The 25,103-nt window shown below is 38.5% G+C and overlaps 1 protein-coding gene across 2 annotated transcripts in view; it reads right to left on the bottom strand.

Annotated features, from left to right (window-relative positions):
- Positions 1–10,261: 10,261 nt before the first annotated feature.
- The window catches only part of PRRG1 (proline rich and Gla domain 1), a 121,908-nt gene continuing 107,066 nt past the window's right edge, over positions 10,262–25,103 (bottom strand). For both annotated transcript variants that reach the window (XM_029929958.1, XM_029929957.1), the window contains exon 4: positions 10,262–14,228. In XM_029929958.1, the coding sequence (XP_029785818.1) occupies positions 13,743–14,228 (486 nt within the window). In that variant the 3' untranslated portion in view covers positions 10,262–13,742. The remainder of the gene's footprint in view (positions 14,229–25,103) is intronic.

Genomic DNA, 25,103 nt, shown 5'->3' with positions numbered 1-25,103 from the left:
GATTCATGATGTGGTTTCATCTTAGCTTGGGCAAACCATGCAGTATTTAATACATAGTAGCAGAATATTTACTATTAAAGCTTGAAAAGATGTGAGTTCTTTGTGTGCAACCTTTCATTTATGCATGTGAGAGGGTTGTCTTTTTTTTTTAATGTTTTTACATTGTAGTATTTGTTTTGCTTGTTGGTGGTGTTTGCTTATTTAATACATTCCGTCAAGGACAGAAATTACATGCTGGTTTTGTTTGTTTTGTTTTGTTTTTTCCCCTAGGAAGTGTGTCTTGTGTTTTTCCCTTATTATTTTCACTACTTTTTTTCCCTCTTCTTTTTTTGGTGGTGGGGGTGGTTATGTTTAAATGAAGTTGCTTTTACAACACCAAAGACTTAATCATCCATTTCCTATATAAAAAGTAGCTACTTTTTTGCATGGACCTCAAGTATATTGTAGTATAGAGGTGGAATTTAAGGAAAGGTATTAAGCAGGCTGTGTTTCAGCTTATGGGCAAGTAATAAATTGTATCATGTGTCTTGAATGTATCATAGATAAGCTGCTATATAAAGATCGCCACTTCAGATAGCTGTGAAATTAGGTGATTAACTAGTTGTTACTTAACCTTCTAATTTCTGTATAAGACTAATTACATGAAATAGAAGTTGGGGTTTTGGTTTTTTACTTTGCTTTTCTGTTTGGAGTGTCATTGTAACTACTGTAGTGTAAATGATGGAAAATAATTGCATATGTTAAAAAAATAAATAAGCAGAAAAAAAATAAAGCATACAAAAAAATAAAATATTTCTGTATTCTTTATGCTGTGCTCTTTATCCCCGTGAATTGCTCAGTTCATAACTAGAAGCACTTATCTCCCTCTCCCCTTCACCTATTTTGCCCAAACCTCACCCCCTTACCTGGCAACCATCAGTTTGTTTTCTGTATTTATAGGTCTGATTCTGCTTTTTGATTATTCATTTTTTAAAAATTCCCCTCATAAGTACAATTACATGGCATTTGTCTTTCTCAGTCTGACTTATTTCACTTAGCCTAATACCTTCCAGGTCCATCCAAGTTGTCTCAGAGGCCATAATCTCATCTATATCTGTATCTTACCTCTATCTCTTTGTTTTGGGGGTTAAATACCCAGTAGTGGAATTACTGGATCATGTTGTATTTTTTACATTTCTTGAGGAACATGCATGCTGTTTTCCACAGTGGCTGTACCAGTTTGCATTCCCACCAGTAGTGCACAAGGGTTCCTTTACTCCACATCCTAGTCGACACTCATTTCTTGTCATTTTGATTTTAGCCATTCTGACTATGTAACGTGATACTTCGTTGTGATTTTGATTTGCGTTTCCCTAATTAGTGATGTTGAGCATCTTTTCATGTGCCTGTTGGTCATCTGTATATCTTCTTCGGAAAAATGTCTATTCTGGGGCACCTGGGTGGCTCAGTCGGTTAAACATCTGGCTTTAGCTCAGATCATAATCTCACGGTTCATGGGTTCGAGCCCCACATCAGGTTCTGTGCTAACAGCTAGCTCAGAGCCTGGAGCCTGCTTTGGATCCTGTGTCTCCCTCTCTCTCTGACCCTCCCCTGCTCACACTGTCTCTCTCTCTCTCTCTCTCCCCAAAATAAATAAAAAACATTAAAAAAATTTTTTAAATGTCTATTCAGATCTTCTATTCATTTTTTAATTGGATTTTCTTGATGTTGAGTTGTAAAAATTTTTTATTAAAAATTTTTAATGTTTATTTGAGAGAGAGAGAGAGAGAGAGAGCGCGCGCGAGCAGGGGAGCAGGGGAGGGGCAGAGAGGCAGACACAGAATCCCAAGCAGGCTCCAGGCTCTGAGCTGTCAGCGCAGAGCCCAACATCCGACTCAAACCCAGGAACCGTGAGATCATGATCTGAGCCCAAATCAAGAGTAGGATGCCTAACCTACTGAGCCAACCAGGTGCCACTATACATTCTTTATATATTTGGATATTGACCCAGTATCAGATATATTGCTAGCAAATATCTTCTCCCATTTAGTAGGTTAGGTTGCCTTTTGTTGATTTGGTTTCCTTTGCTATGCAGCTTTTTTATTTTGATGTAGTCCTAATGCTTTATTTTTGCATTTGTTTCTCTTGCCTTAAGGAGACATCTAGAGCAATGTTGCTAATAAGGCTAATGTCAAATTACTGCCTGTGTTCTGTTCTACGATTTTTATGGTTTCCTGTCTCACATTTAGGTCTTTAATCCATTTTGAGTTGAGGTTTGTGTGTGATGTTAGCGAGTGGTCTGGTGTCATTCTGCTGCATGTGGCTGTCCAGTTTCCCAGCAGTATTTGTTGAAAAGATGGTCTTCTCCCTTTGTATATTTTTACCTTCTCTGTCATTGGTGAATTGGCCATAAAATCATGGGGTTATTTCTGTGGTCTCTATTACTGTTCCGTTGATCTATGTGTCTGTTTTTTTGCCAGCACCATACTGTCGTGATTAGTACAGATTTGTAATATAACTTGAAGCATGGAATCAGGGATTGTAATAACTCCAGCTTTTTTGTTCTTTCTCAGGATTGCTTTGGCTGTTTGGGGTCTTTTGTAGTTTCGTACAAATTTTAGTATTATTTGTTCTAGTTTAGTTAAAAATGCTGTTGTGTTTTAATAGGAATTACATTGAATCTGTAGATTGCTTTGGTTAATAGGGACATTTTTCTTTTTCTTTTTTTTTTTATTTTTGAGACAGAGACAGAGAGAGAGAGACAGACAGACAATGTGAGCAGGGGAGGGTCAGAGAGAGAGGGAGATACAGAATCCTAAGCAGGCTCCAGGCTCTGAGCGGTCAGCACAGAGCCCAACGTGGGGCTTGAACCCATGAACCGCGAGATCATGACCTGAGCCGAAGTTGGACGCTTAACCAACTGAGCCACCCAGGTGCCCCAATAATAGGGACATTTTTTAACAGTATTAATTTGTCCAATCCATGAGCATGGGATTTGTTTGAGTCATTTTCACTTTCTTTCATCAGCATTTTACAGTTTTTGGAATACAGGTCTTTCATGTTTTTGGTTGTTTGTCCCTAGGTATTCTTTTTGGTGCATCTGTAAATTGTGTTGTTTTTTAAATTTCTCTTTCTGTGATTCATTATTAGCATATAGAAATACTACTGATTTGTGGGTATTAATTGGGTATCCTACCACTTTACCAAATCTATTACTTCAACTAGTTTTTGGTGGTCCTTAGGATTTGTCTCTATAGTATCAAGTTATCTGTGAATAGTGGCAATTAACTTTTTCTTTACCTATATAGATGCTCTCATTGTTCTTGTCTGATTGCCGTGGCTAGACCTTCACTAATACAGAGAGTGAGAGGGGCAAGGCTGGATACTGGACACTTGCTCATGATCTTAAAGGGAAACTTAACTGTTTTTCACCATCAAGTATTATGTTAGGGGTGGGTTTTTCATATATGACCTTTATTATGTTGAGGTATGTCTCCTCTAAACCCACTTTTTTGAATAAAAAAATTCTAAAATAAACCCCAGCTGATCATGGCGATGAGTCTTTTAAATGTATTGTTGTATGTGGTTTGCTACTGTTTTGTTGAAGATTTTTCTTTTTTTTTAATGTTTATTTTTGAGAGATGGAGTGGTAGAGAAAGAGAGGGGGACACAGAATCCAAGTGGGCTCCAGGCTCCGAGCTGTCAGCACAGAGCCTGATGCAGGGCTCGAACCCACAAACGGTGAGATCATGACCTGAGCTGAAGTTGCACGCTTAACAGACTGAGCCAACCAGGTGCCCTGAAGATTTTTCAGTCTATGTTCATCAGAGATATTGGCCTGTAGTTTTCTTTTATCTTTTCCTTCCCTTCCCTTTCCCCTTCCCTTCCTCCCTTTGTGTGTGTGTGTGGTGTCTTTGTTTTTGCTATCAGGATCGTGCTGGCGTCATAAAATGAATTTGGAAGCTTTTCTGTCTCTTCTACTTTTTGAAATAGTTTGACAAGAATTGATTTTAAGTGTCTTTAAGTGTCTTCTTTAAGTGTCTTTTAAAATTCACCTGTGAATCCATCTTGACCTGGGCTTTTATTTTTCTTGTTGTTTTTGATTAGCAATTCAGTGTTGTTACTTGTAATCAGATCATGAGATTTTCTATTTCATCCTGGTTCAGATTTTGAATACTGTGTGTTTCTAGAAATTTTTCCATTTCATCTAGATTGTCCAGTTTGTTGGCATATAATTTTTTGCAGTATTCTCTTCTAATTTTCTGTGGTGTCAGTTACTTTTCCTCTCATTTCTTATTTACTTGGGTTCTTTCTCTTTTTTTTTTCTTGATGAGTCTAGCCAGGAGTGTCAATTTTATTTTTCTTTTCAAAGAACCAGCTCTTGGTTTCACTGATTTTTTTTATATTGTTGTTTTAATCTCTGTTATTTATTACTGCTCTGATTTTTATTATTTCTTTTCTTCTACCCACCTTGGACTTTGTTTTTGTTTTTCTAGTTCCATTATGTGTAAGATTAGATTGTTTACTTGAACTTTTCTTGTTTTTTTGAGGTAGTACTGTATCTCTATTTACTTTATTCTTATAACCGCTTTCACTGTGTTCCGAAGATTTTGGACTATTAATTTTATTTGTCTCCATGTATTTTCTATTTTTTCTTTGATTGCTTTGTTGACTCACTAGTTGTTTAGTAGCAAGTTTGCCTCCACATATTTGAGATTTTTCAAGTTTTTTTCTTGTAATTTATTTTTAGTTTCACACCATTGTGATCAGAACAGATACATGGTGTGATTTCAGTATTCTGAATTTATTGAGGCTTGCTTTATGGCCTAGTATATGATCTATTGTGGAGAATGTTCCATGTGAATTCTGGGGGTTTTTTTCTGGAAGGAAAGTTCTTTATATATCTGTCATGTCCATGTGATCCAGTGTGTTCTTACTATTATTACCATGAATTTCTCTCTTTATCTCCATTAATAATTGCTTTATGTATTTAAGTGTTCCAATGTCAAGTGCATAGATATTTACAATTGTTATACCGTCTTATTGGATTGATAACTTTAACATTATGTAATACCCTTCTTTGTCTCTTATTACTGTTTTAAAGTCTATTCTGTCTTATATAAAGATTGCTACCCAGCTTTTTTTTCCTCACTTCCATTTGCATAGTGAATGTTTTTCCATCCCTTTACTTTCAGTCTATGTATGTGTTTAGGTTTGCTGTTTTAGGCAGCATACATATGGGTCTTGTTTCTTTTTTATCCATTCCGCCACGTGTATCTTTCTATTGGAACATTTAAGCCATATACATTTAAAGTGATTATTGATAAGTATGTACTTATTTCCTTTTTAAAATTTGTTTTCTAGTGTAAGGACGCAGGTCCGATCTGGCCCTTCCCACCGGGCCTTCCCAGCAGTCCTGGAGCCGGTCGCGGTGCACTGCTGCGTGGAAATGCGCCCGCAGCAGCCGGGCACCGGCAGAGGGGGGGGGCGGCCCCCCGCCAGCCGCAGGTCCGATCCAGCCATCCCCTGTACTTAAAGGGGAAGGCATTGGCTTCTCCTGAAAGGGCGCACCTTAAGGAGGGACAACTCCTGCAGCGCCCAATCGGGAGAGGCCGGCTGATACCTTTGACCTTTCTAGAGGCGGGCCTAGTCACACCCCACGTGGGGCGTCATGGGCCCACTCTGATTGGTCAACACTCCAACTATTGTGACTGGCTCCCACAACTGCCAGTATTGATGTGGGGGCAGGGATTGGATCACTGTACACCTGTCATCATTTCCTGTAACTCCCCCTCCCAAAGGCATAAAAGGCCCTGCCCTGCCTTTGTTCTGGGCTCTCCACGTGGTGGGCAGGTGTGCTGGAGACTGTGAGCCCGAGCTTAAACTTGTAATAAAGGCCCTTTGCTTTTGCAGGCGTGACTCGGTCTCCCTTACAGTCTCTGGTGCTTGTTTTGGGGTGACTTGGGGGTGATTTTACAAACTTGGGCACAACACTAGTATTTTTTTAAGTTTTTCTCACTTTTCATGCTCTTTGTGATTGGTGAGTTTCTATAGTGTTATATTTGTTTTGTGGTCATTTAAGTTTCAAATATACTCTTAAAAAAACCCCAAAGAACAAAACAACAAAAAAACAGAAAAAGAAGAAAACATTTTTCTTTTTCACCTTCTCTTCCCTTCTTACTTTCTGCTTCATGTTTTAATTCTGTCATATTTTGCGTATTTGTATTCATAATTTTCTTATGTCTAATGTGGCCATTTCTTTTCCACGTAAAGATGTCCCTTTGGCATTTCTTGTTAGGCTTATTTACTGATGATAAATTCATTATCTTGTGTTTGCTTCACAACTCTGTCTGTCCTTCAAATATGAATGATAGCATTGCTGGGTAGAGTATTCTTGGTCATGGATTTCTTTTTGTTTCCCTTTGCTTTGAGTACTGTGAATATTTCCTCCCATTCCCTTCTGACCTGCAAAGTTTGTCCTAAAATATAATCTGTTAGGCTTATAAGGTTTTCCTTTGTAGGTAATTTTTTTGTTTCTCTCCTCTGCCGTTTTCAGGAGTCTCTCTTTTTAACCTTTGACATTTTAATTATTATGTGCCATGGTGTGGACCTACTTGGGTTCATCTTGTTTGGAACCCTCTGTGATTCTTGGACTTAGATGTCTATTTCCTTAAGGTAGGGAAATTTTTAGTTATTATTTCTTCTTTTAAAAAAATTTTTTTTCTGTCTTTTATTTATTTTTGAGAGACAGAGACAGCATGAGCAGGGGAGGGGCAAAGAGGGAGACAGAATTCAAAGCAGGCTGCAGGCTCTGAGATGTCAGCACAGAGCCCAGCGCAGGGCTCAAACCCATGAACTATGAGATCATGACCTGAGCCGAAGCTGGATGCTTAACCAAATGAGTCACCGAGGCGCCCCAGTTATTATTTCTTCAAATAAGTTTTCTATACCGTTGTGTCTTTTTATTCTGCAACCCTATAATGAGAATGCTCACTTGATGTTGTCCAAGAGATCTCTTAATCTATCCTCATTAAAAGAAAAATTATTTCCTATTTTTACTGCTCAGCTTGTGTGCTTCCCATTACCCTACTTTCCAGATCACTGATCCATTCTTCTGCATCCTCCAATCAGCTGTTGATTCTTCCTAGTGTGTCTTTTATTTCAGTTACTGTATTCTTTTTTTTTAACGTTTTTTAATTTATTTTTGAGAGAGAGACAGGGGAGGGTCAGAGAGAGAGGGAGACACAGAATCGGAAGCAGGCTCCAGGCTCTGAGCTGTCAGCACAGAGCCCGATGCGGTGCTCGAACCACCCACCGTGAGATCATGACGGTGAGCTGAAGTTGGACACTTAACTGACTGAGCCACCCAGGTGCCCAGTTACTGTATTTTCAACTCTGATTCATTCTATTATTTACTGCCTCTTTATTGAAGGTCTCACGGAGTTCTTGAAGTCTTTTCTCTAACAGTATTTTTATGATTATTTAAATTCTTTATCACACATATTGCTTATCTCTTTTTCATTTAGGTTTTTTCCTGAGATTTTTCTTTTTTCTTTTTGAATATATTTCTTTGTCTCCCTATTTTGCTGGACTGTATTTCTGTGGATTAGATGGAACAGCTACTTCTAAGTTTGGAGGGGTCGTCTCGTGTACGATTCCACCCTGTGTGGACTGTGTGCACCTGGTGTCTTCTGCAGGCTGGCCAGCGCTGGGGCTGTATATGCTAGTTACTCTTATAAGTCATGGCTTTTTTCAGGAAGAAGAAAATAACAACTACAACAACATCAGAGAAAAAAAGAACATGTTAAAAGGGGAAAAGAGTAAAGAAGAAAATACGGAGAAAGAAAAGGAACCCAAATAGAACAAACAAGATAAATTTACAATATGGATTATTTTCCATGCCCCGGCACCATAAGGGGTTGGGAGGGGGGCTGCAGATGCTGAATGTGCGGAGGTTGCACAGTAACTGTGCTGACTGGATATACTTGTTACAGCATCAAAGCCCTACTCCAGTCTATGCTTTTAAGGGGGAGAGAAATGTAAACTGTATTGTTCTCCAGTCCTTTGACGTAGTGTTCCCACAGTTCTTCTGTCTCTTTGTGGAGTTCTGCTATTGTCCCTTTAATATGCTAGTTGCTCTTCTAAACTGCAGCGTTTTTCCCTAAGCCCAAGGACACAGGAAATCGTTCCTAGTCCTCCAGTACTATCCACACTGCTATTTGCAGTGTTGGGGGTGGGGGTTCCGTTTGTTACTGTGTCTCCATCTCTCTTGCTGCTCTCTCTTTCTTTGATTGTTCAGAAGCTGTTCGGTCAGTCCTCAGTTTTTCTTCAGGAGGTATTATTCTATTAATAGGTAGAATTTGGTGTTTTCCGTGGAGGAGGTGAGTTCAGGGTCTTCCAATGTTGCCATCTTGGACCGATACTACAGTTTTAAGTGCCATTGGTTGTATGTTTATCACGAGCAGTAAGTTTTACAACTACCTTCTTATGTTTTTATGATGTTTATTATCATCCTTTTATTTCTACTCAAAGGATTTTCTTTAGCACTTCTTGTAAGGCAGATCTAATGATTAACTCTGAGCTTTTGTTTGAGAAAGTCTTTATCTCATCATTTCTGAAGGACAACTTTGCTGGGTATAGATAGCTTGGCTGGAAGGTTTTTTTCTTCACATATTTAAATATATTATCTCATTTTCCCTGGCCCAGAATGTTTCTTTTGAGAAATCCACCCCATGGTCTTATGCAGGATTCCCTTATATGTACTTCTCTCTTTTGCTGCTTTTGAAATTCTTTGTCTTTGATTTTTGACAATTTAATTATAATCTGTCTTGGTGTGGCCCTATTCATGTTGAACCTATTCAAGGATACTTTGGGCTTCATGGAAGTGGATGTTCATTTCTCTCTCCAGGTTTGGGAAGTTGGTAACCAGTATTGCTTTAAATATCTTGTCTATGCCTCTCTCTTCTACTTGAATTCCCATAATACAGATACTATTACTTTTAAATGTGTTTCATGTGTCCCCTAGACTTTCTTTATTCTTTATTTTTCTTCTAATAAGTTGATAATTTCAAATGTCTGCTAGGTCATTGGCTCTTTCTTCTTGGTTGAGTCTGCTTTTGAAGGTTTTTATTTAATTATCGGTTTCACTCATTGTATTTTTTAAATGTAGGATTTGTTTTTTGATAGTTCCTATTTCTTTGAACTTCTATTATCATGCATTGTTTTCCTTATTTCACTGAATTGTCTGTGTGTACTTTTAGTTCACTAAACTTTAAAAAAATTATTCTGGGACGCCTGGGTGGCTCGGTCGGTTAAGTGTCTGACTTCGGCTCAGGTCCTGATCTCACAGTACGTGGGTTCGGGCCCTGCATCGGACTCTGTGCTGACAGCTCAGAGCCTGGAGCCTGTCTTTGGATTCTGTGTCTCCGTCTCTCTCTGACCCTCCCCTGCTCACACATACACTGTCTCCTAAAAGTAAATAAAATATTAAAAAAATTTAAAAGATTATTCTGAATCCTTCGACAGTTCATAGATCTCCATTTCTTTAGTCATTTGTTGGGGCTTTATTAGTTTCCTTTGATGGTTTCCCATTTACCTTAATCATCCTTGATTCCTTAACTTGGCGTCTGTGCATTTGAGTAAATGTTCTCCTCTTCCAGACTTGGCAGGTTCAGTCTGACAGAGACAGTTCTTCACTAGTCAGCTTAATTTGGGTTTCTGGACATGTCTGCTGGTAACCTCCTTGGGCAGGTGAGGCTTGCTGGTGGGTTGTTTTGGGTGATGCTACTGCTCAAGCTCTGAGGTTGGCATGTGGGGAGGGATGCCCCTGGCTGAGAATAGTTGGACTGGCTTGGTTTCCTTACTAAGCAAGGCTGTCGGATGGACTCTGTGGTTTACTAGGTTCTCTGGTCAGGCTTCCTAGATGTTCAGGCCTGGGTGCTATCTCAGCAGTAGAGGGGACTGATGAATTGGTATTATAGAAGGGCAACTCTGGAAATCTGATTTTCCTCTGTGTTCAGGGTTTGTTTTACTGTTTGTTCTAGTTGTTTGTTGGTTTAGTGATGTTTTTAACTCATTTTGTAAAGTCTGGATTCCTTGTCCTATGTTCTTATGCCGAGAACACCATGAGGTTTTCCCCAATTTATGATTACTGAGCAAATTTCTTAAATACAGGAGAAAAAAGAAACAATTTTCCCTTGTTAACAAGCCCACAATTAATAAAAGCTTATGCAGCATGTTTATCACCTTCCCATAACAGAATACATGGCAGAAAACAAATCTCTTGGGTTTAAAAATAGCTTTATTTAGCATACCAAAAACACAGAAACATAAGAAAAACTTACCTAGTATGAACATAAAAAATCGTTAAATACCATAATTTAATGTAAACCAAGTGTTTAAAAATGTGAATTATAATAAAATACATGCTACTTACACAGAACCAAGTTAAAGCCACCTGCACAGTTATTGTATCAGATCAATCTTGAAGTCGTCATTAACAATGAATCAAACATAGCGTTTGTATTTGTACTGGTCAGGAAGAAAAAAAAGTAATCCTTTAATTTACTTTAAACAGAATATAATTCACTGTTAATAATGTAGTTCACTGTGACATTCTAGGCAGAAAGTGCCAGTTCCGGGATTCCAGACACAACCACTGCATGGCAGAGGCCTGGAAACCATCCCACGGGAAGACCATTAAGCCCATTCTCTCATTTAAATGCAAACTGGTTGATTCAATTTAATTACTGCTTAAGAAAGGTACTAAATATATCTGCAAAAATAAACCTTTATTAAAAACGACCAAAAGTGAATTTAATATCAATCATGTAACAAAGGCAAAAGCATAAAAAATATATTATTCCAGACAAGCCCCTTTAATTATAACAAATGTTAAGAAACTCAGTTTATAAAACCAGAAGGGGTAGCAAAAGGGTTTCGAAAAATGTAAATTAAAACTCAAAATAAAACAAAATGAACTAAGAAATGGTCCTTAAAGAAAGGGGTGTGTGTCACGTGTCTATCACACGAACGCCGCGGCCGCCATCAGCATCACTACCGAGCAGTGTGTTGTCTTTGACCAACAGGCCAAAAAGCTGTATTAACTGATCTAGCGTTTGGCTTTTGTTTCCAGAATCAGTATCTATTCTTATATTGCAATTCAGTTATCATTAAGAGGCAGCATGAAGTCCAATATCGAGACTTTAAAATGTAAAATAGAGTTGTAAGAACATATACTATACACATAGTAATAGAATATCCTGCGCCTTTGTCTAACCCTGTAATTCTAAAACTTGAGGTTTCCAGATCCATTTACACTCCTTAAAATTTATGAGAGATCTGGATGCCAAAGAGCTTGTGTTTATGGAATTTATATCCATCAATATTTGCCATATTAGAAAAACAAAACTGTAAGCAAGCATTTATTTAAAAATGAAAGTATTAAATGCTAACATAAATAACATTTTTAAGAAAATAGCTATATTTCCTAAAAAAGATTTGTGGGAAATGGCATTGTTTTACATTTGCAACTACTTGTTGAGAGATTGAAAAGACAACTAACGTCTGTGTATTATTATGAAGAGAGTTTTGACCTCACAGATGTCCTGAGAGGCTCCTGGGCCAGACATGAAACATTGCTAGTTTAATCTAAGGCCTAAGTTAATAATAAGGGGGGAAAAAAAGCCCACAGAAAAGGAACCAAAAAAGACACACACACACACACACACACACCACTGGATCACACACTCCCACTTTCATCTATAACTGGATGCCAAAAGTTACCATGGCCAAATTCAAATTAATATTGTCATTTCCACTGAGATGAGGGTCAAGATTTATTAATTTTTAGTTCATGAAAGATAGGAAACCTAGTAATTAAACACATCTTAGTTCCCTTTCTGACACCTACTTAATCCTGTTTGTGATAAACTTCTGTCACTCTTGTCTATCCCAATGCTGTGCAAATTTAAGAGATGACACCAGTTTAATAGCCAAGACACTCGGATCAGGAGCACGTTAGCTATTTTTGGAGCAGCCTACTCGGCTTTGCACTATGTGAAAGCTCTGATAAATTTTAGGGAAACCAGGAGAAAAGTCTCCCTTAAGCGCAGGAAGAACAATGCTGTTACCTTACACGCACACAGCCCTTCAGATCTAAAGAGTTACTTTCATACACACCATCTCATTAAATCCTTTTAAAGCCCCTGGAGAAGGGCAGGACATGTGACATTATCTGCTTCAGAGTTCAAGAATCTAAGGTGCAGATGGGTCTTTCCCACAGTACCATGGTAAGTTGTTTGTTTGTTTGTTTAACAGAACAGGGTTAGAATTCGGGTCGTCAGACTCCTGGTTCAGGGTTCCCCCCCCCCAGCATTGTTCCTTCTTTGGGCTCCAGGGTCTGACCAACACTTCTGACACCTGCACTCCCTCTGCCTCATTAGCCAACACGAGGGAGGCTTGGGAGGGGCACACCCCGATACAGTGAATGTCCCACCAGCACCTGCGGAATGGAACGACGCTCTTGTTCTTTCTGTGCCAGTTTCTGTTGGCGGTTCATTCATAGCCTGTTCTCTTTACTCCAAGAGCAAAGTAAATATCTTGCACTTTAAAACATTTGATGAAAACACAAAATGAAATGGCAACAATAATGAAAATATGTGAAACTATACCTGATTGGACACCTGGCACAACAAACTTGGCAGTCTTCCTCCACCAGCCGGAGAACCATATAAAAATCTCAGTTCTTAATTTAAATGGAAAACGCCTCCTAATCATCTTGAAGCAAAGACTTCATTCTATACAAAACTAAGAAGATAATTTCAAAGGTTTAACTAAATTCTTGCGTTTTTACAGATACTGTGGTGCTGAGAGAAGGAGTAAACAGGAGAGTAAAAGGCACTGAAACAGCAAAAAGAAAATAATTGTCACAAATAAGCAAGGAGAAATCTGTATCTGTCCCCCATCATTAATACATATAATTACGTTAGAAACTATTCTGTTGCAGGAGATCCCCTCCGTATTTAACCAAGATGCGAATACAAAGAGCATCAGATAGTCAGAGACACGAAGGAAACACTTTAACTTCAAGAGTTGAGGGGAAGGCGGTCAACAATAAAAGCCTTCCTCCAAAACTAGACAAATGCCACTAATGACCAATGATATTCTTGTTATCCTCTGTAAGCAAATTATCGATTATTGTGCCTTCCCTCCTTGAGATGTTTCTAATATCAAGATGGACTATGTGCATTTTTTAAGGTAGCTGAAGAAAAACGAGGTTAACAAAAGCCTGTCAGAATCAGAAAACATGCTAAACTAACCTTATTTTCAAAATTCAACAGCATGTGGCTGGCTATTATACAAATTGTTGGTGTCCCCCTGCCCCCTTATTTTGATGAGTAATGTTCTCTTTATAGATGATTTAGACAGAAGTTAATGGCATTTAAAGACTTGCACATATACTGGGCTGATGTACACACATGTGTATGCATAGAAATACATATACACACGTGTGTATCACATCACGTCAAGACCTGCACTAATACGCTTTTCCCTCTTCACATATTTCGATTAGCAAAAATGAGCATGGATAATGATTTTATAGCACGAAACAAAACCAATGAAAATCTAATCAGAAAATGTGAAGTGGTATACGGTCAGAGTTCAGTAAAATAAGTCAATGCACATTTATGTAGTGGTAAAGTGCTAGAAAGTTCTTTCGTTAGTATTTTTGAAAAGATTATAGTAAAAAGGCGGCTACAGTTTCATTTGATGGTGGTGACCATAGGCACCATAGCAATGGCACTGGCTGAGCTGGAGTTGACGATGTCCTCGTACTCCGGAGGTGGGTCTAAGTGGGGTTCTGTCTCACTCCTCCGGAGGCTCACCTGGCCGGTGGCCTCCTCATAGGTGGGCGGAGGGTCACAGTTAGAGAGGCGAGTGGAGACCGAATCTGAGCGCCCAACTACGTATTCCAGAAAGCCTGGTGACAGTCCGCTGCTGTCAAACACTTCATCTGGTGGGGGAGGCGGAGTGATGATATTAAGGTGCTGAGGGAAAGGAATGTGGCCTTCAGTCACTGTCTGTCTGCGAGTTTTGTTTCTGAGGAAGCATCTCCAAATTAGGAAAATGACAAGGAGGATAATGAAGAGGCCAAAGATTAACGGAAAGGTAAGATAAAACTGAAACCAGTCACTTCCTCGGTTACTCTCTCCTTGTTGTGCTTTCGTGTAGGTGTTCCAAAACTCCTTCTGCAAATGAAAGACAAAAATCGGTATGATCAAAAGATGGGAAATATCAAAAGAACAAATGTTTGGATGCTATTAACATAATGACCCAAAAACCAAAACGAGATTTGTTGGTTCAAATGGCCTACAGCCTATATATTCCCTGACAAGAAATTACAAATAAATGTTAGTGTTCACTCTGGATCCTCCCTAAAATGGTCAGTCAGATCCCAAGAATGTTTGCAAGACTTGGGAGTTACTTGTATTTTCAGCTATCATCTTTTTTATTTTTTAGCACTTATTTATTTTTAAAAGATAGAGCATGAGCAGGAGAGGGGCATATAGAGAGGAAGACACTGAATCCAAAGCAGGCTCCAGGCTTCGAGCTGTCAGCACAGAGCCTGATGCGGGACTTGAACTCACGAACCATGAGATCATGACCTGGGCCAAAGTCGGACGCTTAATCGACTGAGTCACCCTGGCGGCCCCAGCTCCCATTTTAGAAGAAAAAAACAAAACATGAGAGATTTTGTATTTCCCAATTAAACCAAATACTCTTCCCTTAAAAATGTGGACTATCATTTTCCACATTCAATTATGAAGTTTCTCATGAGAAACTCCATCATCATTAATGGTATGTGCTATGTTAGGCTGTTGTAAGCTTTTAGCACTTAAACACTTTACAGATGAATGCTTTGTTTCCTAATGGTTCTGTTTGAGATCTCCTTCCTCAGTCTCCACCCCCAAAGTTTAATACATAGATATTCAATGAATGTTGTAATTACACATTGCCCCTAGTAGAAAGCTCAGACTAGTGAAGAAATTGTGTTAGGTTGTTTCCTAGCATAGACTATAATCCTGAAAGACACAAGAATTAGTAGTTCAAATCTTTAATACTTGTATGGGGGGAAATACTGAAAACATAAAGAAGCAACCTGACCCAAATACTAGCTATGAGACTTGCACAAGTTACTCTTTTAAGCATTAGGCTCGTCACCTGAAAAACAGGATAATACTAACCCGTCTTTACAGGCTATCTGAGCATCATATGAGATAACATCTATAACATGTCTAAGTCCCTGGCATATGAATAGTAGTTATTACAATTTTTGTATATCATAATGAAATCTCTGCCTCAAATTCACTGATTAATCTATCTCATATGGAGACTATCCCTATTTCTAATGCTATTGACTGGTTTTTCAATGTCTAAACTTAACCCGTAAGTGCTTTTCTCATAATCCCGTTTACCTGCAGGCGCTACAAGTCACTGATAGTAAGTATCTGGCATCAAGGAAGGGAACCAGGCTATTATCCAAATGGGCAAATAGAGTGAGTTGGACTAGATTGGGGATTGTATCGCTAGATGATAGCATGACATTAACATAAATCTATGAATCTGGTTAAAAGTAAGACTCTGGGCACTAAAGCTGCTTGTTTTATAGTTCTATATTTTACTTAGTCACAAAGGCTTTTTTTAAAAAGAATAATTAGTATTTACATTACTAATTGCTAGTCACTATATCATCCACTCAGACTTTATACATACATGGCATGAATCACTGCTCATTACTGTTTATTCTCTATCTTCCCTGATTTTGAAGTTGCTGTTTTGAATTATTTTATAATTGAGTAGTGCTTTCTAAAGAATTTTCCATACCTGAGGCACATGGGAAATAGTCTATAAATTGTACAGCTCTGTGAATAACGTTCCTTCACCCTGACTGGTAAGTGTTATCATATTTCAGACTATTAGGTTGTAGCTATTTTTTCACCCTTTGTAAGCCTACGTAGTATTCCACGGTCCTGCAGCTTCCAATGTGCAGCTAAGAAATTCCACACTTGTTCATTGGATTTTATTAGTTCTTATTTGTGAGATTTTTTTTTTATCCTTTACCTCATTTTACCAGGATATTTCTGAGGCTTCTGGGTTTTGTTTTCTATCACACTTATTTTTTTAGTAGATTGTAATTGACATATTAGTTTCAGGTGTACAATAGTGATTTGATATTTTGTATATTACACAATGATCACAATAGGTCTAGTTACCATCTTTGACCAAAGTTATATTATTGACAATATTCCCTATGCTGTACACTACATCCCGATGACTTTTATAACTGGAAGTTGTATCTATTAATTCCCTTCACCCATTTCATCTGTCCCCCTCTGGCAACTACCAGTTTGTTCTTTCTTTTCTTGATTCCACATATAAGTGAAATCACATGGCATTTGCTATTTGACTTATTTCACATACCATAGCATCTTCTGGCTCTATCTATGTTGTCACAAATGGAGAAATTTCATTCTTTTCTATGGTTAAAAGTCCACTGTGTATATTTATACCACATTTTTATCCATTCACTTATGGATAGACACTTAGATTGCTATTGTAAATAATTCTGCAGTGAGCATAGAGGTCCATATATCTTTTTGAATTAGTATTCTCATTTTCTTCAGCTAAAGAGCCATAAGTAGACGTGTTGGCTCACAGGGTAGTTCTATTGGTAAATTTTTGATGACCCTCCTTATTGTTTTCCATAGTGGCTACAACGCTTTACATTCCCACCAACCGTGTGTGTCCTTACCAATACTTGTTATTTTTTGTCTTTGTGATACTTGACATCCAGGCAGGTGTGAAGTGGTATTGCATTTGTGGTTTTGATTTGCATGTCCCTGATGATGAGTGATGTTGAACATTTTTTCATGTATCTGCTGGCCATCTATAGGTCGTCTTTGGAAAAATGTCTATACAGGTCTTCTGCCCATTTTTTATTTTTATTTTTTTTTAACATTTATTTATTTTTGAGAGAGAGAGACAGAGCATGATCGGGGAGGGGCAGAGAGAGAGGGAGACACAGAACCCGAAGCAGGCTCCAGGCTCTGAGCTGTCAGCACAGAACCCAACGCGGGGCTCCAACTCATGAACCGCGAGATCATGACCTGAGCTGAAGTCAAATGCTTAACGACTGAGCTACCCAGGCATCCCTTTCTGCCCATTTTTTAATTGGGTTGGTTTTTCTGTGTTGTTATTGAGTTGCAGGAGTTGTTTATATATTTTAGTTTTCAACCCTTAATTAGATATGTCATTTCCAGGGGTGCCTGGATGATTCAGTCGGTTGAGCATCCAACTTCTGCTCAGGACATGATCGCACGGTTTTGTGAGTTGGAGCCCTGCTTTGGGCTCTATGCTGACAGCTCAGAGCCTTTAAGCCTGCTTCAGATTCTGTGTCTCCCTCTCTTTCTGCCCTTAGCCCACCCACGCACTCTCTCTCTCTCTCCCCCTCCCTCAAAAATAATCAAACATTACATTTTTAAAAATTAAAATATTTATCATTTCCCAATATCTTCTCCCATTCAGGAGGTTGTTTTTTGTTTCCGTGGTTTCTTTTGCTGTTCAAAAGCTTTTTAGCTTGATGTAGTCCCATTTGTTTATTTTGCCTTTTTTTTTTTTAAGTAGGCGTCACACCCAGTATGGATTCCAATGAAGGGCCAGATGCGGGGCTTGAATTTAGTCCATTTAAAGTAATGTTTAGTGTACTCACTGCATTTTTCTCTCCTCCCTTGTGGCTTGATTGTATTCACTAGGGTCATGTTTACATTCCTTTTTCTTTTTCCTTTATATCTTTACTATAAGTTTTTTCTTTGTGGTTACGAAAAGGTTCACATAAATACAGATGATGTTATTACAGTCTCTTTTAAGTTGATGTAACTTAATTTTGAACACATTCCAAAACTTTATATTTTTGATGACACCTTGTCTTTAATTTTATGTATCCCTTAACTAATTGCTGTTTTTTAATAAATTTTACTACTTCTGTCTTTTATTTTTCATACAGGGGGTTGATCTACTACCTTTCTAATTTATTTTCCTTTTCAAGTGAGATTTTTACTTTGGCATGTTTTCCTACAATTCCTTTTCTTTTTAGCTAAGGTCCCTTTAACATTTCTTGTAATGTTGGTTTAGCACTGATGAGCTCCTTTAGCTTTTGCTTATCTGAAAAACTCTTTTAATCCCTGTTCCTTTCTGAACACTATTGCTGTGTAGAGAATCTTGGTTGGCAGTTTTTTCCTTTCAGCATTTGGAATATGTCATGCCCTACCTCCTTCTGGCCTGTAGAGTTTCTGCTGAAAAACCTGTTGATAGCCCTATGAGGTTTCCCTTGTATGTAATATGTTGCTGTTTTCTTGCTTTTTAAAAGATCCTCTCTTTATCCTTAACCTTTACCATTTTTAATTATAATGTGTCATGGTGTGTTTCTCTACAGGTTCATCTTATTTGGAACTGCCTGGACTTCCTGCATCTGGATGTCTGTTTCCTTCCCCAAACTAGGCTTACGTTTTAAAGCCATTATTTCTTCAAATAAATTACTTCTCTGATCCTTTCTCTCTTCTACTTCTAGAACCCCTACAATGCAAATGTTGTTTCACGTGATGTCTCAGAGGTCCCTTAAGGAATCCTTACTTCTTTATAACTTCTGTTTAATCATTTTTCAGGTTTTCTATGATTTCTTTATTAAAGTACTCGCTCTATGCATTCACTCTTCACATGAGTTCTGTATATTTATTAAAGGCTGTTATTGTGAACTCTTTATCAGGTAAGCTGCGTTTCTCCATTCCATGATGGCCTTTTTTTCTGGAGTTTTGCCTTGTTCTTTGGTTTGGAACACATTCCTGTCTCTATCTGTTGATAGATGTAGGCAAAATGGCTACCTCCCTCATCCATTAAGGAGTGGTCCTATGTAGGAGCTATTTTCTGTGGTCCAGAAGTACAGTCTTCCCTGGCAACCAGCACCAGGTACTCGCTGAGTATCCTTTGTATGGGCTGGAGCTGCAGAGCTTGGGTTAATCACCCGTCCTGCTTGCAGCTACAGCCACAATGCAGGGAGACTGGGGTTCAAGCCATTGGCCTGTTCCAGTTTTGGCTTGGTTGTTGCATGAGGTGGGTAAAACCCACCCTCCGGTATGAGTAGGCCAGAGGAAGAGCACTAAATACGATGACTGTCAGCTCCATCATCAGCAAGTTAGGATGAGATTGCAAAAATAGTGTCTCTGTGAGGATGGAAGTGCTGGCAAGCCCCTGTGGGTGCCGCTTCTCCTGGAGCCACTTTAAAATTAGTACGTGGGTCCGCCTCAGTGTGGTCTAGGGGCTTTTCAATCTGTTGCTTGGATGCTGGCTATCAAGGCAAATGGGTTTAAGAGCAATCTCCATTCCCCAGAGTTCTGGGCTTCTTCTGATCTTAATCTTCATTGATTCTCAAAACTGGACACTTTGCACGTTCACCTCTCCAGTGTTGGCCCTCAAGGCTGGGGTTTCTGATGTGGGGTACGATCCCTTCACTACTCAATGGAGAGTACTGATTGTGGGGTTACTACATATGGGGTGGGTTCCCAGGTGAGGCCATGTCTCTATTTCATCTTCCCTTCTTATGGTGCCATCATGAACCCCCTCACACACAGGCACTGAAAGTATGGTGGGCATAAAAATGACTCAAAGCCATCTGTGTCCCACCCCTGAACTAGTTCATTTAAATTTTTTTTTAATGTTTATTCATTTCTGACAGCACAGGTGGTGGAGGAGCAGAGGGAGACACATTATCTGAAGCAGGCTCCAGGCTCTGAGCTGTCAGCAGAGCTCAATGCGGGGTTCAAACCGCCGAACTATGAGATCACAATCTGAGCCACCCAGGTGCCCCTGAACTAGATCATTTAAAAGGTACATTATTACTCTAACGTTCTGTGATTCGAAGATAAATTTGGGCATAACATTGTATGGTCTACTACAGGCTATATGCAGATGAAAATCTGTAAGGTTCAATATTAAAATAAGTCAAAAGTATAAATAGCCCACCCCAAGAATACACCACTTATTTTAGGACAGTACCACAAACCTTAAATTAGTGATTCATTTATGTCACTAATAAAAAGCTAATCACAAGTCAAAACTTAAGATGTTTAGAAAAAAGTAAATGTATTTTCTTTGTATACACTATTAACTTTTTGTATAAAATTATCACTTTTAGGATGGCCAATTTAAAAACAAATCATCTGCAAATATATCACAAGGGTAGAATTGCTATGAATGTTTGTTTTTTATAATTAAAAAATGTTTTAGATCCACTTTGCATCAACTAAAAATTTTATTCTAATTTAGTAATCATGTATTTTGGAGACCTACCAATGACAATTTCCTCCTAAATCACACGTATCTGCTTTTTGTGGTTAATATTAAATGGAGGAGACGGTGATTTAAAACAATTATACAGTGCTAAACTTAGGACAATATAAAAAAGCCACTTTTTGTATTGATCACTTTGGGATAATTAAGCATCAATGCACATGAAAATGATTTTTTTAATGCTTGGCTTGTATAATCTACAGCCTAAAAGAATTAACTTTTTAAGTGTTAGCTTAGACAAAAATCAAAGTACAAAACCAGATTTTTTACCTTATCTATAGTAACTCAATTCACATAAAGGTAAATTATCATTCCCACTTGAAGATGAGGAAATGAAGGCATAGAGAAGTGACCTAATAATAAACCCAAGGTCACTGAACATATAAATGTTGGTGCTGGAACTTGAACAGGAGACCAAGCAGCACGAGCAAGGCAAAAAGCAGTCTGCCTTGATCTATAAAATATTTTGAACCTGTGTGGCCATTTTCCTAGAAAAAGTCTTCTCATATTAACTGAGTAGTCAAAAGCAAGCTGGCTCATTTTGTAGATTAACGTTATCTGAATGAAAGGTAATGACATAATTATTATTTCATTGGAAACCAGACTTATTTTGTACTTGAAGCCAAAGAATCCCATGAAAATTCACCTGAAGTGGTCCTTTAAATGAAAGCAGCCATAATATAATCAGAAAGAGCATATGATTATAAGACATCGTAAAGTAATGCTTTTAGAGGAATGGGGATTTGTTTAATGAATAATCATTAAAGGATCACAGTCATTTTAGATGAGGTTAAAATTATACAAATAATGAATGGAATCTGAAGCTTACAGAGAGGTCCGAACCATTTGAGAGAGAGGAGCGCCAAAAGGTAAATGTTTCATCACAGTAGGGGAATTTCAGAACAAAATTCTGTATGTACAAGGTTCTAAAAGTAATATTGTTGTTCTTTTAGAAAATGTGTGCTTTTCTGTTGTGAATTTGCTTACTGCCATTTATGAATAGTCAAATCCTATTCCATTCACTCAGATTGTGACTCAGACCTGAAGGACACTCTTCCTAATTGGAAGGAGGGGAGAGAAACATGTCTTACAATCTGATGAATCAGGTTAGAACATAAGGATGTCTCAGTGGGTTTGTATTGCTGAAAGGGCCAGCAGCATTTACACCAAGCACGCACATGGCTTCTTTCCTGAACAAGTACAGGCAGTACTCCATTGTACTGCTTTATCACACTTCACAGCTCTGGTGTTTCTTATAAATTGAAGGCTTGTGGCCACTTTCAGAATACTTCAAATTTCACTGCTGTATTTGTTATGGTAATCATTATGGTAATCAGTGATCTTTGATATCATTATTGTAATTGTTTCAGGCTGCCACAAAATGCGCCTATATAAGGAGGGTGAACTTAAATGTTGTATATGTTCTGCCTACTCTACTGTCTTTCTGTTCTCCTACAGCGTTCAAGGGAAAATAAGACGTACACATCCTCACTTTAAACCAAACACAAGAAATCATGTCGAAAGCCAAGACAGGCCGAAAGCCAGGTCTCTTTCACCAAACTGTTACCCAAATTGTGAATGCAAAGGAACAGTTCTGGAAGGAAATTAAAAGTGCTCCTTCACTGAACACACATATGATAATAAAGTGGGAAAGTAGTATTGGTCTGGATAGAAGATCAAACCAGCCATTAACATTCCCTTATGAGAAAGCCTAATCCAGAACAAGGCCCCAACTCTCTTCAGTTCTATGAAGGCTGAGAGAGGTGAGGAAGCTGTAGAAAAAGAACCTGGAAGCCAGCAGATGTTGAGGTTTATGATTAAGAAGCCAACTCCAATTCCATGAACGTGCAAGGTAAAGCAGAAATGCTGACAGAGAAGCTGCAGCAAATTACCTAGAAGGTCTAGCTAAGACAATTGATGAAAATGGCTACACTAAACAACAGATTTTCAATGGTGAAGAAACAGCCTTGCAAAAAAGAAGACACCATCTAGGATTTACCTAGCTAGACAAGAGAAGTTAATGCCTGGCTTCATAGCCTCAAAATACAGGCTGGGGCACTTGGGTGGCTCTGTCAGTTGAGCGTCCGACTCTTGATTTCAGCTCAGGTCATGATCTAGCAATTGTCAGACTGAGCCCCACATTGGGCTCCATGCTGGGCATGGAGCCTGCTTGGGAGTCTTCCTCCGCTCTCCCCTCAAAATAAATATTTAAAAATAAACAAGCTGACTCATGCAGCTGGTGACTTTAAGTTGAAACCAGTGCTCATTTACCACTGCAAAAATCCTAGGGCACTTAGGAATTAGACTAAATCTCCGCTGCCAACACATCTGTTTACAACATAACTTACTGAATATTTTAAGCCCACTGTTGAGTCATACTGCTCATTCACAATATACCTGGTCACCCAAGAGTTCTGATGGAGATGTACAAGATGAATGGTTCCCTGCCTGCTAACACAGCACCCATTCTGCAGCCCATCGATCGAAGAGTAATTTTGACTTTCAAGTCTTATGTAAGAAATACATTTTGGGGTACCTGGGTGGCTCAGTTAAGAGTCCAACTTTTGGTTTCAGCTCAGGTCATTATCTCAGAGCTCATGAGTTCAAGCTCTGTGCATCAGGCTCTCAGCATACAGCCCACTTCAGATCCTCTCTCTCACTCTCCCCAAAATAAATAAAACATTAAAAAAATACATTTTTTAAAGCTATAGCTGCCACAGATGGGGATTCCTCTGGGGAAATTAAAAACCTTCTGGAAAGGATTCACCATTCTAAATGCCATTCACATCTGTGATTCACAATATTGACAATGGCCCAGGTATGGAAAGAGCCAAAATGTCTACAGACTGATGAATGGATAAAGAAGATGTGATATATATAGAGTGGAATATTACTTGGCAATCAGAATAATGAAATCCTGCCATTTGCAACAACGTGGATGGAACTAGAGTGTGTTATGCTGAGCGAATTAAGAGAAATATATGATTTCATTCATATATGCAATTTAAGATACAAAGCAGACGAACATAAGGGAAGGAAAGCAAAAATAATATAAAAACAGAGAAAGACAAAAGCCTCTTAAACACAAAGAACAAACTGAGCGTTGCTGTGGGGTGTGCGATGGGGGAAGGGCAAACAGGGTGAGGGACACTGAGGAGGATACTAGTTAGGATGAGCACTGGGTATGTAATATGTAAGTGATGAATCACTACACTCTACTCCTGAAATCATTATTACATTAACTTGAATTTAAATTTTAAAAAATAATTAAAAAAAAACCATCTGTGATTCAGAGGAAGAGGTCAAAATGTCAACACTAACAGGTTTGGAAGAAGTGGAGTCCCACTCCCATAGATGACTTTGAGGGGTTCAAGACTTCAGCGGAGGAAGTAACTGAAGATGTTGTAGAAAAAGCAAGAAAACTAGAATTAGAAGTGAAGCCTGAAGATGTGACTGAATTTCTGTAATCGCATGACACAACTTTGACAAATGCTTCTTATGGATAAGCAAAAACACTGGTTTTGTGAGCTGGAATTTATTCCTGAAGGGCCTGTGAAGATTGCTGAAATAACACAAGAGACTTAGAATACGACAAAGTTAGCTGATAAAGTAGCACTAGTCTTTCAGAGGACTGACTCCGATTTTGAAAGCAGTTCTGTGAGTAAAATGCTGTGGAACAGCATTACATGTTACAAAGAAATTGTTCATGAAAGGAAGAGTCAATCAGTGTGGCAAACTTCACTGTTATAAGATATTGCCACAACCAACCCATCCTTCAGCAACCACCATCATCAAAATAAGACCCTCCACCAGCAAAGAGAGTATGACTCACTGAAAGCTCAGACGATGGTGAGCATTTTCTAGCAATAAAGTATTTTCAAATTAAGGTATGCACATGGTCTTTTTATATATAATGCTATTTCACAGTTAGTAACAGACTACCGTATGGTGTAAATATAACTTTTATATGCACTGGAAAACCAAAAAATTCATTTGATTAGCTTTACTGCAGCGTTCACTTTATTGTGGTGGTCTGGAACTGAACCCACAGTGTCTCTGAGATGCGAAAGGGCAATTATCAGGGACAAAACCCACAATCCTAACTTCAGGAACTGCCTCACAGAACAAGTTGGGGCATTCCACAGAAATTCTTTACCAAGATGACAGATGTTCTATAGAAAATGTTGGGAGTTACACAAATTCACTTAACGTCATTATGTTAATTTCTTCATCAATAGGGTATGAATATTGTGGAGGCCCATTCTGCCAAAAGACCTGTTGAGATCCCGCTGTAAGTCACCAAGAGGAACGCGCATATCTCCAGCTTGTCTGGAAAGTGTGACCCTGGTGCAAGTGAGGTCCCTCAGTTGAGGATCAGGATTGAGTCGCTCTCCTGGGAGACTGAGCGTACAGTGTCATATTGCTTGTTGGATCCTGCTTTCCTTTGTTTTAGAGAATGTGCACATGACCTCTTGATCATGATGGATTAGAGACTGGAGTTAATTTTCTATGACCTTTAATTAGTTTCAGTGAGTGGGCAAATTTTCAGATTGAAACTCCCTTCCTGGTCAGGAGCACTTTACCCATAAATCATCATGTTCACCTTTAAGAAAAAATAGCCTTGTCATAAGCTTCGGTTAATAATATCACTATATACATAAAACAAACCCCTGCTGATGTATTTTGAGTGATGAATTATGTTTTTTGATCTTCCGTATTGT

This window comes from Suricata suricatta, chromosome X (assembly GCF_006229205.1).
Source record: "Suricata suricatta isolate VVHF042 chromosome X, meerkat_22Aug2017_6uvM2_HiC, whole genome shotgun sequence".
In the NCBI taxonomy this organism is placed as follows: domain Eukaryota; kingdom Metazoa; phylum Chordata; class Mammalia; order Carnivora; family Herpestidae; genus Suricata; species Suricata suricatta.
Note: the sequence above shows the minus strand (reverse complement) of the source record. Positions and strands in the feature narration are given on the sequence as shown.